At 43.3% G+C, this 15,260-nt stretch overlaps 1 protein-coding gene across 1 annotated transcript in view; it reads right to left on the bottom strand.

Moving 5' to 3' along the window:
* tbc1d32 (TBC1 domain family, member 32) overlaps window positions 1–15,260 on the bottom strand; it is a 267,311-nt gene that overhangs the window by 111,362 nt on the left and 140,689 nt on the right. Inside the window, exon 28 of the mRNA XM_084314169.1 lies at window positions 7,539–7,622. Within this exon, the coding sequence (XP_084170295.1) occupies window positions 7,539–7,622 (84 nt within the window). The remainder of the gene's footprint in view (window positions 1–7,538; window positions 7,623–15,260) is intronic.

Genomic DNA, 15,260 nt, shown 5'->3' on the forward strand with positions numbered 1-15,260 from the left:
CCATGTAGCCGTCAACGCTCCATCAATAAACAAATGCAGTTATGTGAATAGAAAGGGATTCCACTCAGTCAATGTACATGCAATGCGCATTTGGCTGATAAATGTTGTTGCTGGTGGCCGGGAGGAATGCACGACTCATTGTATTTCATTAAATTGTAATCTTATTACTGGGGTATCTGTAATTAAAATATAACTTAAATGCAGGTGATCGGGGTTATCCACTGAAGCCATAGTTAATGACTCTGACCAACCCAATGACCAAACAGGAGCACAATTATAACGGGGCTCACGCACGCACAAGAGCCATAGAGTGCATTTATTTTGGAATATACAGTAAACGCAAGCGCAAAATAGTAGTTACGAGTTTGTATTCTCCATTGGGTTGCACAGGTAGCCATTTGCTTCAGTGACTTGTCATTACAGTGCAAATGTCGGGTCAGCTTGTCATTTATTTCTGTGCTGGGTCTGTATAGGACTGCGTCACTCAGCACCCTTAGACGCTCCTTCCTCCTGGGTGTCCATTGGAATGGACAACTTCAAATACGATATATTTATTCTCAAAAAATATTTAAAATCATACGATTAAATATTGTTTTTAATAAAAAGCTGAATATTATTTTGTGTCATGTTTCCAAATAAGATTGTTCACAACGAAATGCTTTCTACCTTCAATTTGTTCATTAGATGACCTCCGTGATCAATCTCGCTCTCAGTGAAATGTATCTTTATAGTTCGCTTAGCCATTATTCCACATTCCACAAACAGGCATGTTCCCATGGGGGTATTTAATTACCATATATGGTTGATTAGGGGCGGTTCTGTATGCAAATACTTCTAATCGTGCAGGAGCATAGACAGTAAGAACAATTGGTATTTATCAACAGGAGTCTGTGTACAACCTGTGCACGCACGGTTGATAAATCCCGATTTTTCTGTGCGTGGAGACATTCTAAATTCCGTGTGTAGGAACGAAAATAGAACACTTTCTACGAATTAAAAAAAAATTATTGATCTTTTTCCCCCTCCTTTTTCCTCCGATTTTCTCCCATCCCAATGTTAGTCTTTATGCCAATCCCCAATCCCCTTCCTGGTCGCTGCGCACTTACCCCCCACAGTCGGTCTGGGAGAGTGGAGGCTATGACGTGCTTCCTCCGACACACGTCTAGCCAATCAACCGCTTCTTTTCACCTGGCAGCGCGGACTCTCACTGAGAGGGTGTAACGTGTGGAAGGATCACACTACCCCCCTTAGATCCTATCCGCGCTGAGCAGGCGCCCCGACCGAACTGTAGGAGTCGCTGTTTACAATGACCCGGACCCACCCCTCCAGCGTTCCCACCCTCTAATACTGCCAATTGTATTAGTGTGAACGGCCAGCCAAGCTGGTGACAACGCCGGGAGCTGGATTCGAACAGGCGAATCCAGCGTCTCCGGCGTTGGTGACTAACGCAATCTCCGCTATGCCACCTGACCGCCCCTTTCTACGCATTATTGATAAATGAGGGCCCAGGTCCTGATGATGAAAGAGCACCAACGCACAGAGAAGAATCCTTCAAGGAGAAAGTCAGATGACAGGAAATGTTTCTGCATACTCAAGACTTTGATAAAAGTGTGGTGGTATTTTTTGACAACGGTGCTTTGCTTTTCCAGGCTGTGGTGGAGCCTGGATGGCAGGAACTGACCGTTCACACCGGGAGATATTCTCACATACTTTAGAAGATTATCAATGGTCCGTACGCACAGATATGTGCGTAACCCGTGCGTACGATCATTTCTAAGCAAAGTGTGTGACTTATCAATTTGAACGTGTGCTTGACTTTGTGCGTATATTTACGTAGAGCTCTGACCATGCGTACCTGGTGCCCGGCGGTAGAATATTATTATTGCAACGCGGAAATAAGCTTCCGTGCATTACTTCCAACACTGGCGCGTGTTCTGTATGACCCGTAATTCATTATAGTTAATTGTAAAATAGCGACAGTAGTGTAATTATAATGTGCTCACGCGCGAACAAGAGGTTGGCCTGCTTGTTTGGCACGGGGGGGGGGGTAGACGCAGAACACCCACCTCTAAACGCGATTAAATATTGTTTCAAATAAAAAGCTAAATACTATTATTTTGTGTGTCATGTTTCCAAATAAGATTGGTCACAACGAAATGCTTTCTACTTCAATTTGTTGGTTAGAATAGATGACCTCCGTTGAAACTTCACTGAGACTAACACAGCTCCTGCACAGACGTGATAATAATAATAATAATAATAATAATAATAGCTTCATTTTATATAGCGCCTTTCAAGAGACCCAAGGTCGCTTTACATAGATAGGGGGGGAAATAACAAAGTAACAAACATAGTGGACAGACACAACATATAAATATGATGATGGAATTCAAGTTCAAGTTTGTATTGATCACATATAGGCAGGCTACACATGGCGTAGGCTACATCATACATGGCAGTGAGATTCATTGTTCTTGTATATGCTCTCGTATTATTGTTTATATAGGCTACCTAATGCCGACATCAAAATAGATTGTATGCCTCTACAAATCATATGCAGGTAGAAAATTTACGGAAAATCCATCACGATTTGGAATAAAATTGAGGAGGACTTTAATCCCTGGGTATTAATCGAACAAAATGGGAAAAGGCAGTCATATTCCAGCACGGTCTTTATTAGTGTTTGCGCTGCCCAGGCAGCAATGGTTAATAGATATCATATCGCTGCTGGCGGGACAAAACCTCATAACTCCAAAAACCCAACTTTTCAGCAGATGAAAAAAACAAACACAGATTTGAGGGCGAATAGAGTTATGAGGTTTAGACAGATGACTGGTTTAATGCTTTCCCATTGTGTAGACTTTGTAAAACCACACACACATGGAGGATGATCTACTGAGTTGATAAATAAATAATAATAAAAAAAAAAAATGGAGTTAGGAGGTTTTGTCCCGCCAGCAGCGATATCCGACATCACCGTACGTGTACACTTCTCTGTCAGCCTGTCGCGTATTTCTCCCCTAACACGCTTCGCTCGGCTTAGTCCACTTTTCCACATTTCATGGGGGTGTTTCATGACTGTATATGGTTAATTACGGGCGGTTCTATATGCAAATACTTAAAATCGTGCACGAGCGCAGAGCATAGAACAAATGGTATTTATCAACACGGAGTGTGCGTAGAACCTGTGTATGCACGTTTGATAAATCCCGATTTTTCTGTGCGTACACACATTCTAAATTCTGTGCTTAAGAACGAAAATAGAACACTTTCTAAGAATTGTTGATAAATGAGGGCCCTGGTTCTTACTAGTTAAAAGCTATGAACCGATACCTTCAGATGAAGAATCAGTTTTGAAATTCTTTGGACAGCCCATGTATTTACAGGTGTGTAAAGTCTACTCTACTGTCTTTAACTATGAATGAACACAACACTCTGACTTAACCATATTTAGACGAAGTAGCTTTGAAACCAAGTATACAATTATACATAACAAAAAGCGTCAGACTGAAAGACACACAACTGTTGGAGAGAGGGTCACTTGGGGGGGGGGGGTTGGGTAGGGGACACACACACATTTTACACTGTACATTGGAATACTGACAAAGATGCAGAGATGGGACCATGTCATTGTATTGCAAGTCTTTACATTCAAGTCCCAAGTCAAGACCGGCAATTGCCAAGTTCAAGTCCCAAGTCACATTTGCAAATGTGATGTAATTTCAAAATGTTAAAGCCAACAGAGTAATAGTTAGTATATTAAATTGAGATGATTCTCACACTGACAAACAACATCCTTCTCTGTTCGTGCAACTTGATTGGTGGCTGACTAATAAGCTGACTAAGTGGAACTGTAAATCAGGGAAATTAAGTTGATTCGCTTTACACTTTTGATCATTTCTTTAACATTTTGGGCTTGGGGAGAGTATCGACTCTTTCAAGTCATAAAGACAGAGTCAGGTTTTAAATAAAAATGCGTCTGTCATCAGGGAGTTGATTTCTATTCAGACACACCTAAAAGGGATGGCTGAGCAGAGACAGTTGTATGTACAATGGCTGTGACAGGACCATGATGAGTCAGTCTACTGTATGTTTCTAAATCATTCTCTTGGTGGGAAGTGGAGGGATCTACTGACATGTTGACTATGGCCGGGAGTTTTCACCTACATCACTACAACACTGTGCATCTTCAAGTTGTCTCTTTGTTCCCCCTCATCTTTCCAGGAGCCCAATCTTGCGTAAAACATGTAAATAAAGTAATAATCGACCACAGGAAAAAAGGTACATATTGTACATTATGTTCCAGCAATAAGTAATATATTTATGTATTGTATTGAAAAAATGTATTTTTAATTCCATATTAAAAAAATATACCTTTAAAAAATAAACCTTTGAGTTCCCCTAACTTCATATCTTAACCATAACTGTTAAGTGAACGTTAAAAAACTAACCTTAACTGTAACCATCATCATAGTATTGCTGTGTATATATCAGGGTGGGTGGGTAGTTTAGTCTAGTGGTGAGAGCACTCGCCCGCAACCACAATCATTGTTGGTTTGACTCGACTTTTGCCAATACAAAACATAAATATATAACTTAAAGTATACAATACGTAAATATATTACTTATGGCTATAACATAACATACATCATGTACCTTGTTTCCAGTGGTCGATTCACAATTTATTTACGTTTTCTGAGGAGATCGTGTTGTTTCCAGACATGAAATTAATAAGAGCTTCAGCTTGTTTGGACCCTTTTACCATTTTAAAACGTTTTAACAATTAATTGCAATATTTGATAAAGGTAAATGCGTGTCAAAATACCATTATAAATTAAGTACAGTATGAGATGAAGCCAGAGATGTCCTGGCCTACAAATCACATTCTACAAACGTAAGAAGATATCTTTGTTTGGTAGAGACCCTCCTGCAAAAATCACAATCATTATTTTAATAGTTTTACTCAATGAAAAGGAAAATAATGACGCAAAAAAAAACATTCATACCTCCATTATTCCCTTTTTATTTTTCTTATCTCGATACATTTTCCTGTTGTCTATATTTTTATTAAACATGCAATAAATGACTAATTACAATAAAAAAAATAATTGCAAGACCTTTTTTCTCTCTATTTTTTTTGATCCACTTTTTCTCCCATTTAAAATTTTTCTCCCATCCCAATTTCGTATCATCCAATTCAACCCTCCCCTGTCTCGAACGCTGTTTCTTGCCTCCCACAAGCCGGCTGCAATGTGGACTAAGTCATACATAGCACGAGTCCCCTTCGATACTCGAGGTAACAGCAGTCGCATCTTTTCACCTGCGCGGCGCAATCTTTCAGCGGCAGGGGTCTGCGCTTTGGAGGGGCGCCGCCCCCATCGCTTCCTGATTCTACTGTGCAGGCGCACCAACCGACCTGTAGGAGTCGCTGTCCACAACGCCCGATCCCCACCCATCAGTTTCCCACCCCCTAAAACTGCCAATGTGTATTAGTACGGACGACCAGCTAAACTGAAAGCAATGTGGAGCGCTGGGCTCGAACAGGCGAACCCAGCGTCTCCAGTATTCGTGGTGAGTGCCTTGCCCACTGCACCACGTAGCCGCCCTCTTTTTTCTCTCTATGAATTAAAGGTCCCCTGTCTTATAAATAGCATTTTCCAGTGTTTAGCATTGTTTTCTAGCAATGGGGGTTTGTATCAATGGGGTATGTGTCTCTAATTCTCATTTTGGCCCATCAGTCCAGTCTCGAGTTCACGAGATCCTCCCTCACTGAAATAAGCCATTCTGATTTGACTGTTTTGCTGACGTGAATAAGGCACTGGTTGTAGTCACCGCCCACAATCAACAATTCGCTCAACAACAGAGCGAGTGGAAATACTGACACTTCCTCAAACGGGTTGACGTGCGCGGGTACCGACAGAGAGAATCAACAATTCGCTCAACAACGGAGCAGTGGGAATAATGCGGAAGCGGTCTCCCTGTCCCTGACTCTGACACGGAGCACCCCACACACACTCCCGAGATGCGGGGAAACACACACACACACACACGCAGTCGGGAGCACTCGCATATTGTGGCGCGGGAGAGAGCAGAGAACGAGCGAGCGAGAGAGAGGGAGAGAGAGAGAGAGGGACACAGAGCATTTATACACACACTCCCGACCGCACGCGCACGGGGAAACACACACACACGCAGTCGGGAGCACTCGCATATCACTGTCAACCTGCTGCAAAATATCATTGCAGACGCCCGTATTCCGATCCGTGCAATAATATTCACAGGGGTATATATTGTCATTTGAAACAAGTTACCAATGCATTGTCCTGTGGGATTATGCACCCCGCGGCGAAATTAATTAGCATCCCCCGGGCCTCAATCTCTCTATGTCTCTCTCTGTCTGCCAGTGCAGACTGTGGGTGACTGTCACTCAAAGCGCTTATGGGCGGAGCCCAGCCCAAAACAGCTTGAAATCTTGAAGTGGAAAAATGCTGCTTTTAATCGCAAATTAATCGCATTTAAAACATGTTTTATCTACCTTAAACTGATCTTTTTCAAGTTCCAAGTTTTAATACTCTTATCAACATGAGTCAACAAATGCTTGCTTTATGCAGCCATTTAACACAAAAGGATGACCCTCATGCATTGCAAATTTGCATCAAATTCAAAACAGAGTGATGCACAAAATAACTTAAAAGAAAATAATAATTTAAAACAATGAATAAAGTGTGCATGAAATAATAGGGGAAAGAAAACGTTAGGAACTTGTTACATTCACCCACACAAGGGCTGAGTAATCACACACCCCCCTCTCTCTCACACACACACACTCTCCCAGCTCTCTTTCCCCTTCCTCATCTCTCTCACCCCCCTCTCTCTCTATATATATCTCACACACACACACACACACACACACACACACACACACACACACACACACACACACACACACACACACACACACACACACACACACACACACACACACACACACACACACACACACACACACACACACACACACACACACACACACACACACACGTAGTATCAATGAGAGCATCAATAATACACCTAAGTGAAGTCTAGTAAAAAAAAAAAAAAAAATTAAATAAAATCTTAAAAGTTAATCGTGAGTTAAAGAAAATAGTGGCGTTAATAGAATCGGGCGATAACGCGTTAATACCGCGTTAACTTTGACAGCCTTAAAAAAAAAAAGACCCATAAGCAGAAATGGAAGCGGAGGTATGACGTTGGGGTAAAATTGTTGTATCTATTGTAGAGAGACAGGTGAGGCTCTTTAATTGTGTTAATCATAGCACCACAAATAAATAGCAACACCTTGTCTTATAGGGACCGCTACATTATCATTTCACTGAGCTGTAATTAACGCAACACAAGGATTCAATGTCTCCGATGACGTCACTGGTGACCATATTCATCTTTTTGGAGAAGTGCCCCTTTAAGTGTTTGTGTGACTCTGTAGGAAACACGTCTCTAAGAGAGAATCCCCAGTTGCTCCGAGTTGAAGCTCCACTGACCTTTATACTGAGCCGGAGGGAAGAAGAGCTCTGTGGCCGAGGCAGATAGATGGATCACCACCTTCTCCAGAAGGTCAGCCACCACTGAGGAGGAGAAACAAAGGTCATATGGGTCAGGCTATCAACAAATTGCACTCTCCTTTTATTATTAAACTTTTATTTATCCAGACAACATCTCCTGAGCTCCACACACTCACATAGTTACACACTATTCAACGTGGGAGCTGCCCGGTACAACCACAGCCTGACACTGTTGACCACTGAGCAGCTCCTCTGGAGCAGTAGTTGGGAGTTAAAAGTGCCTTGCTCAAGGATGTTGAGGGAGGGGAGAGCATCACTCAATCACAAGCCAGTACATCAACTCAGGAGAGAGCTCACACCAGAGAGACTACACTACATCAACTCAAGAGAGAGCTCACACCAGAGAGACTACAGTACATCAACTCAAGAGAGAGCTCACACCAGAGACACTACAGTACATCAACTCAAGAGAGAGCTCACACCAGAGACACTACATCAACTCAAGAGAGAGCTCACACCAGAGACACTACATCAACTCAAGAGAGAGCTCACACCAGAGACACTACATCAACTCAAGAGAGAGCTCACACCAGAGAGACTACATCAACTCAAGAGAGAGCTCACACCAGAGACACTACATCAACTCAGGAGAGAGCCCACACCAGAGAGACTACATCAACTCAGGAGAGAGCTCACACCAGAGACACTACATCAACTCAGGAGAGAGCTCACACCAGAGACTACACTACAGTACATCAAGTCAAGAGAGAGCTCACACCAGATACACTACAGTACATCAACTCAAGAGAGAGCCCACACCAGAGAGACTAAGGGCCCTTTCTCACTCACTCTATTCGTTTCTATTTCGTTCCGTTCTGCCCGTTCCGAGATCTGATCCGAACTCCCCCCCCCCCCCCCCCCCCCCCCCTCTCCCCCCTCTAGTTTGTGTACACACTTCAGTCTGGGTGCGCTCTGGGTTTTGTTTACGGTTTGCGTTTTGAGCTTGTAAGCTTGCCGTAGTCGATGTCACGCTCGAAATGTAAACACAGGAAGTGTTCACACGGAGACTGGAGAATGGATGTTGATATAAAGAAACAAATAACTAATAAATATGAAGTTATATTTGAACCTCTGTTGTCAAGCCTTGTCAATATAACCCACCCCCCTTTTCTCACGAATGGAACTCTGTTGTAGAGCCCGCTTTTGATCGTTTTGCAGCGTTAACAATAACGCTAAGCTAACGGCTACCGCTAGTTAGCTTTATAACCTTTTACTAGTAACATTGCTCGCATCGATTATATTGAATGTCATTGATCTACTGGTCGACCGAAAATGTAAACGGGAATGTCTTAACACGACTGCGGACTCTGGATGTTGATATAAAATGAACAAATTGCCAATAAATATGAAGTTATATTTGAACCTCTGTTGTCAAGCCTTGTCAATATAACCCACCCCATTTTATCACGAATGGATGGTGTTGTAGAGTCCGCTTTTGAGGGTTTTGAGCGATCTACTGGTCGACCATGGCCGACTGGTTGGGCACCACTGGTCTAATAGAAATAAATGCATTCGAACAAGAAAGTATAGTATACAGCAATGGCTAACGGCTAAACGCTAGTTAGCTAGCCTGTTCAGAAGCTAACATTATCCCATCGCTTGTGGCAATTATATTGCATGTCATTGATCTACTGGTCGACCACGGCCGACTGGTTGGGCACCACTGGTCTATAGAAATAAATGCATTGAACAATGTATAGACATAGCAATGGCAAACAAAATTGCCAGGCCTAACCGCCCCCACTCAGCGCGCACCTGAGACCACCTATTTCAGCGGTCCAGGTTCAGCGCCCCCGGGGACGAATCAGCGGGGGGGCGGAGACGGGGGACAGCGTTCTCACTCAGACAGACACACCATTTTCTGATGCGAGCCGGCTCTGATTCGACACAGAGCAGTGAGTGTGAAACCACCCTAAAGTACATCAACTCAAGAGAGAGCTCACACCAGAGACACTACATCAACTCAAGAGAGAGCTCACACCAGAGACTACACTACAGTACATCAACTCAAGAGAGAGCTCACACCAGAGACACTACATCAACTCAAGAGAGCTCACACCAGAGACACTACATCAACTCAAGAGAGAGCTCACACCAGAGACACTACAGTACATCAACTCAAGAGAGAGCTCACACCAGAGACACTACAGTACATCAACTCAAGAGAGAGCTCACACCAGAGACACTACATCAACTCAAGAGAGAGCTCACACCAGAGACACTACATCAACTCAAGAGAGAGCTCACACCAGAGACACTACAGTACATCAACTCAAGAGAGAGCTCACACCAGAGACACTACAGTACATCAACTCAAGAGAGAGCTCACACCAGAGACACTACACTACATCAACTCAAGAGAGAGCTCACACCAGAGACACTACAGTACATCAACTCAAGAGAGAGCTCACACCAGAGACACTACAGTACATCAACTCAAGAGAGAGCTCACACCAGAGACACTACATCAACTTAAGAGAGCTCACACCAGAGAGACTAAAGTACATCAACTCAAGAGAGAGCTCACACCAGAGACACTACATCAACTCAAGAGAGAGCTCACACCAGAGAGACACTACATCAACTCAGGAGAGAGCTCACACCAGAGACACTACATCAACTCAAGAGAGAGCTCACACCAGAGAGACACTACATCAACTCAAGAGAGAGCTCACACCAGAGACACTACATCAACTCAAGAGAGAGCTCACACCAGAGAGACACTACATCAACTCAAGAGAGAGCTCACACCAGAGACACTACAGTACATCAACTCAAGAGAGAGCTCACACCAGAGACACTACAGTACATCAACTCAAGATAGAGCTCACACCAGAGACACTACAGTACATCAACTCAAGAGAGAGCTCACACCAGAGAGACTACACTACATCAACTCAAGAGAGAGCTCACACGAGAGACACTACATAAACTCAAGAGAGAGCTCACACCAGAGACACTACAGTACATCAACTCAAGAGAGAGCCCACACCAGAGACACTACATCAACTCAAGATAGAGCTCACACCAGAGACACTACAGTACATCAACTCAAGAGAGAGCTCACACGAGAGACACTACATCAACTCAAGAGAGAGCTCACACCAGAGACACTACAGTACATCAACTCAAGATAGAGCTCACACCAGAGAGACTACAGTACATCAACTCAGGAGAGAGCTCACACCAGAGAGACTACATCAACTCAAGAGAGAGCTCACACATGAGACACTACATCAATTCAGGAGAGAGCTCACACCAGAGAGACACTACAGTACATCAACTCAAGAGAGAGCCCACACCAGAGAGACTACATCAACTCAAGAGAGCGCTCACACCAGAGACTACACTACAGTACATCAACTCAAGAGAGAGCTCACACCAGAGACACTACATCAACTCAAGAGAGCGCTCACACCAGAGACACTACATCAACTCAAGAGAGAGCTCACACCAGAGACACTACATCAACTCAAGAGAGAGCTCACACCAGAGATACTACAGTACATCAACTCAAGAGAGAGCTCACACCAGAGACACTACATCAACTCAAGAGAGAGCTCACACCAGAGACACTACATCAACTCAAGAGAGAGCCCACACCAGAGACACTACACTACATCAACTCAAGAGAGAGCTCACACCAGAGACACTACATCAACTCAAGAGAGAGCTCACACCAGAGACACTACATCAACTCAAGAGAGAGCCCACACCAGAGACACTACACTACATCAACTCAAGAGAGAGCTCACACCAGAGACACTACATCAACTCAAGAGAGAGCCCACACCAGAGACACTACATCAACTCAAGAGAGAGCCCACACCAGAGACACTACATCAAGTCAAGAGAGAGCTCACACCAGAGAGACTACATAGACTATATAAATCACAGTGTTGGGTTTGTACAGAGCAGTGAAACATGTTGGAGCCTCAAGGCTGAGCTGAAGGAGTCCCTTGTAACATCACAGGGCTTTGGGAGAAAAAAGAAAAAAACATTCCTGTTCCAATGGTAAATTAGATGAGAACAACACAGTGTGTTGTTCGGGGGCACGTCCCTACACACACTCACACAGACGCACACTCACATGCACACACACTGACACACGCATACACAAAATTGAGCCTAATCAGACTGTTCATACACGGAGAGAAAGCAACTCGATGCTGAACAACATCAAAGGGCCTCTGTCATCTGTTATCAGATGAAAGTGTGTGTGAAGTGTGTGTGTGAGTGTGAGTATGTGTATGCGTGTGTGCGTGTGTGTGTGTGCCTGTGTCTCTAAGCACTCCACGCAGAACAAAGAACACACATAACTCAACAGTAAGACTGTTTTCTCCAGAGTGATTTAGTGCCACAGTGCAACCAGGGAAAGCAAATGCTGAACAGACAGTGGACCCATGTAGCGGCTGCCTCTATGAAACCCCCTAGTGCTAATCAACGCTATAGAGTAGCAGAGAGGTAAAACACATGCAATCAACCAAGAGATTAGGAGCCTATTCAGGGCTCTACGCTAACCTTTTTCCCAAGGAGCACATGTGAAAAGAAGCGCACAAAGAAATTTAGGAGCACAGTGAAACATTTTGAGTTTATTAACAAACTATTTATTACATGCATATTATACTGTGCACGTGTGCATACTAAGGGACACACATCTGTGCAATAGGTTCCATCCTAGAGGCAAATCTTTCCTGTGACAAAATGGCATCCAAGGTAATAAAAAAAATCTCCTCTGGTAAACAAGAATACCCTGAAGACTCTGGCAGGAGCACTCATTCAAGGGTACTACGACTATGCTTGCACCTCATGGTACCAAAGCACCTCAAAGGCGCTAAAAACAAGATTACAAACATCACAAAACAAACTGGTCAGACTTCTACTTGACCTTACCCCTAGAACCCACCTCACCCCTGCCCACTTTGACAACCTAGGATGGCTTAGAGTAGACGACAGAGTACAGCAACTTGCAATGGGCCTGGTCTACAAGATACACTATACGACTAAGGTACCCATGTACATGTCAAAATACTTCCCAAAGGTCAGTGAATACCACGACCACAACACCAGAGAAAGCTCAACAAATCATGTTAAACCCAGATTCGGCTCAAACAAGGGACTAAACACGTTTTGCAATTATGCCACATCAATGTGGAACGCCCTACCCAAAGCTGTAACGGAATGTGAATCCCTACCCACATTCAAAACCGTTCTTAAAGAGCACCTACGGGAGGCTGCAATTCGAAACTGGCCACCGTAAATGTCCAAACCCCCCCCACCCCCACCTAACAGACAGTCTCCTCCCCACCGCATGTATATATTCTCTCCCCACCTTATGTATATTTCTCTCCCACCCACCCACCCCCTCCTAATGTACAGTCTCCTCCCCACCGTATGTATATATTCTCTCCCCACCATATGTATATTTCTCTCCCACCCACCCACCCTCTCCTAATGTACAGTCCCCTCCCCATCATATGTATATACTCTTTCAGGATCTATGACACTAGCAGCCACTTTAACATGAGAAAGCACTCACTCATGCTGCACACGCCCACACTTATGGCCATAAAGAAAGGTCACTTTAAAAATAGTATAGTAACAGTGTATTGCACTACCTAGGGACCTAGCATGTCCTTCATGCTCTGTAAATAACGATGTACAAATACCGTGATGTCCCACTATGTTACCTGTTTATTGCACAATGTTGTCTATTGGATTCTATTATATGTTGTACTACTGTATTGCACATCGTTGCGGGCAAGACCACCCGCATTTCATTGTATACTTGTATGCCGTGACAAATAAAACTCTTGACTTGACTCTTGACTTGACTTAACAGTACTGTATATTTGAATATCGTATATGTCACAAATGTAACAGTACTAAATACCTGTATGTCATGCATGTCCCTATGCCATAAATGTCATGCATGTTGTGTATGTCATAAATGTCACTATGAATTGAAAACGGGGGACCCTGATGTAAACAAGACAAACGTCTTTCTCTGGTCTGCATCCCCTTAACAATTGTGTGTATTGAGCCGTACTGTATTGTACCCATTCTGCAATCTGTTAAATAAAGTTTTCATTCATTCATTCATTCATACCACCAAAATCACACATTGGCCCATGCCTACTAGATGCAAAATATATGGGTTGTCCAGCTGCTTTTGTATGTTGTAGTGTTGTCACAATACCAACATTTTGACTTCGATACAGATAGGAAAGGTAATGGATTATATTATTAGATGACAGAACATGGAAAATGCTTTATACAATTCTTTAATTAATTATAATTCCAATGAATATTTTGAAGCTGTTGAATAAGCGTAAATAATCAAAAATAATAAAAATTATTCTGTTACAGCTGCTGAGCTATATACTATAGCTAATGTCCATCAATATCTTCCATTTGAATGAAATAGGTTCAAGAATCGAATCAGGATTGTCAGCAGGCAGAGAGAGAGAGAGAGAGAGAGAGAGAGAGAGAGGGGAGATAGAGAGAGACTCCACCCCCCCCCCCCTTCGCTCACTATTGGATGCCTTTGAGCGTTCCCACTTCCAAGGTATAGCTTAGTTAGCGTTAGCAGCTAACATTAGTTAAGGATTTTTGCGCGACGTGGGCATTCCAGAATGGCGAGGATGCAAAGTGTATTTAAGCAATAATACACAAGAACCAGTGTAATATCATGAATATTGCTATATGAATACGGCTGTGATGCGCCTGCAGCCACGAGAGCGAAGCTCTCTAGTGTCCCTCAGTAATCTCACTAAAAACAACATGCTTTGTGTTCCAAAAGGTGGCATCTGTGTATAATAGCAAGGGGCCGTGTCTCCTCTGTGCTCCATTTGAATCCATTCAGTGACCGCCAGTGATGCTGGTAACGCGTTACTAAGTAACGCGTTATTGTAATCTGATTACTTTCCCCCGAAAATAGTAATCTAACGCGTTAATCTTTAAAAGCCAGTAATCTGATTGCAGTTACTTGTCCAAGTGGCTGTGCATTACTATTTCGTTACTATCTCATCATAAATTCATAATGCAGGCGGAATGCAGTATTTTATTTCGTTTTCGACAGTCAAAAATACATTTTGAGCTGTTTTTCTTTTGGGAGTGACGTAGTGTGGCAGTGAAAGGGTTACACAAGAATGTGTCCCCGCGGCGTGACTGGACACTCTGTCTGTGAGTGACATCTGCTTTGGTACAATCACATTCTCCATCCACAGTCTGCGAATCAGAGGCAGAGTAGGGCGGGTCTTCACAGCACGTCATGTGACATATGCGCCAATCGTGTGACAGCAGGGCTCCGTCGTCGGAGAATTCCACCCCAAAACGCTTGGCAAAATTAAAAGTGAGTTTCTGTTCAGACTTCCATCCCAAAACGCTCGTATAGCCTCAGTCACTACTTCACGTTCATATGCGGAGGAAACAAAATACTGTCTACCGCTAAAAACAGCACATCCAATTGCATTGAAAGCATCTGGAATCACAACACTGGGGGACCCTGATGTAAACAAGACAAAAGTCTTTCTCTGGTCTGCATCCCCTTAACAATTGTATGTATTGAGCTGTACTGTACTGTACCCATTCTGCAATCTGTTAATAAAGTTTTCATTCATTCATTCATTAATTCACTAG

This window comes from Notolepis coatsorum (genome assembly GCF_963971535.1).
Source record: "Notolepis coatsorum genome assembly, chromosome: 5".
NCBI lineage: Eukaryota > Metazoa > Chordata > Actinopteri > Aulopiformes > Paralepididae > Notolepis > Notolepis coatsorum.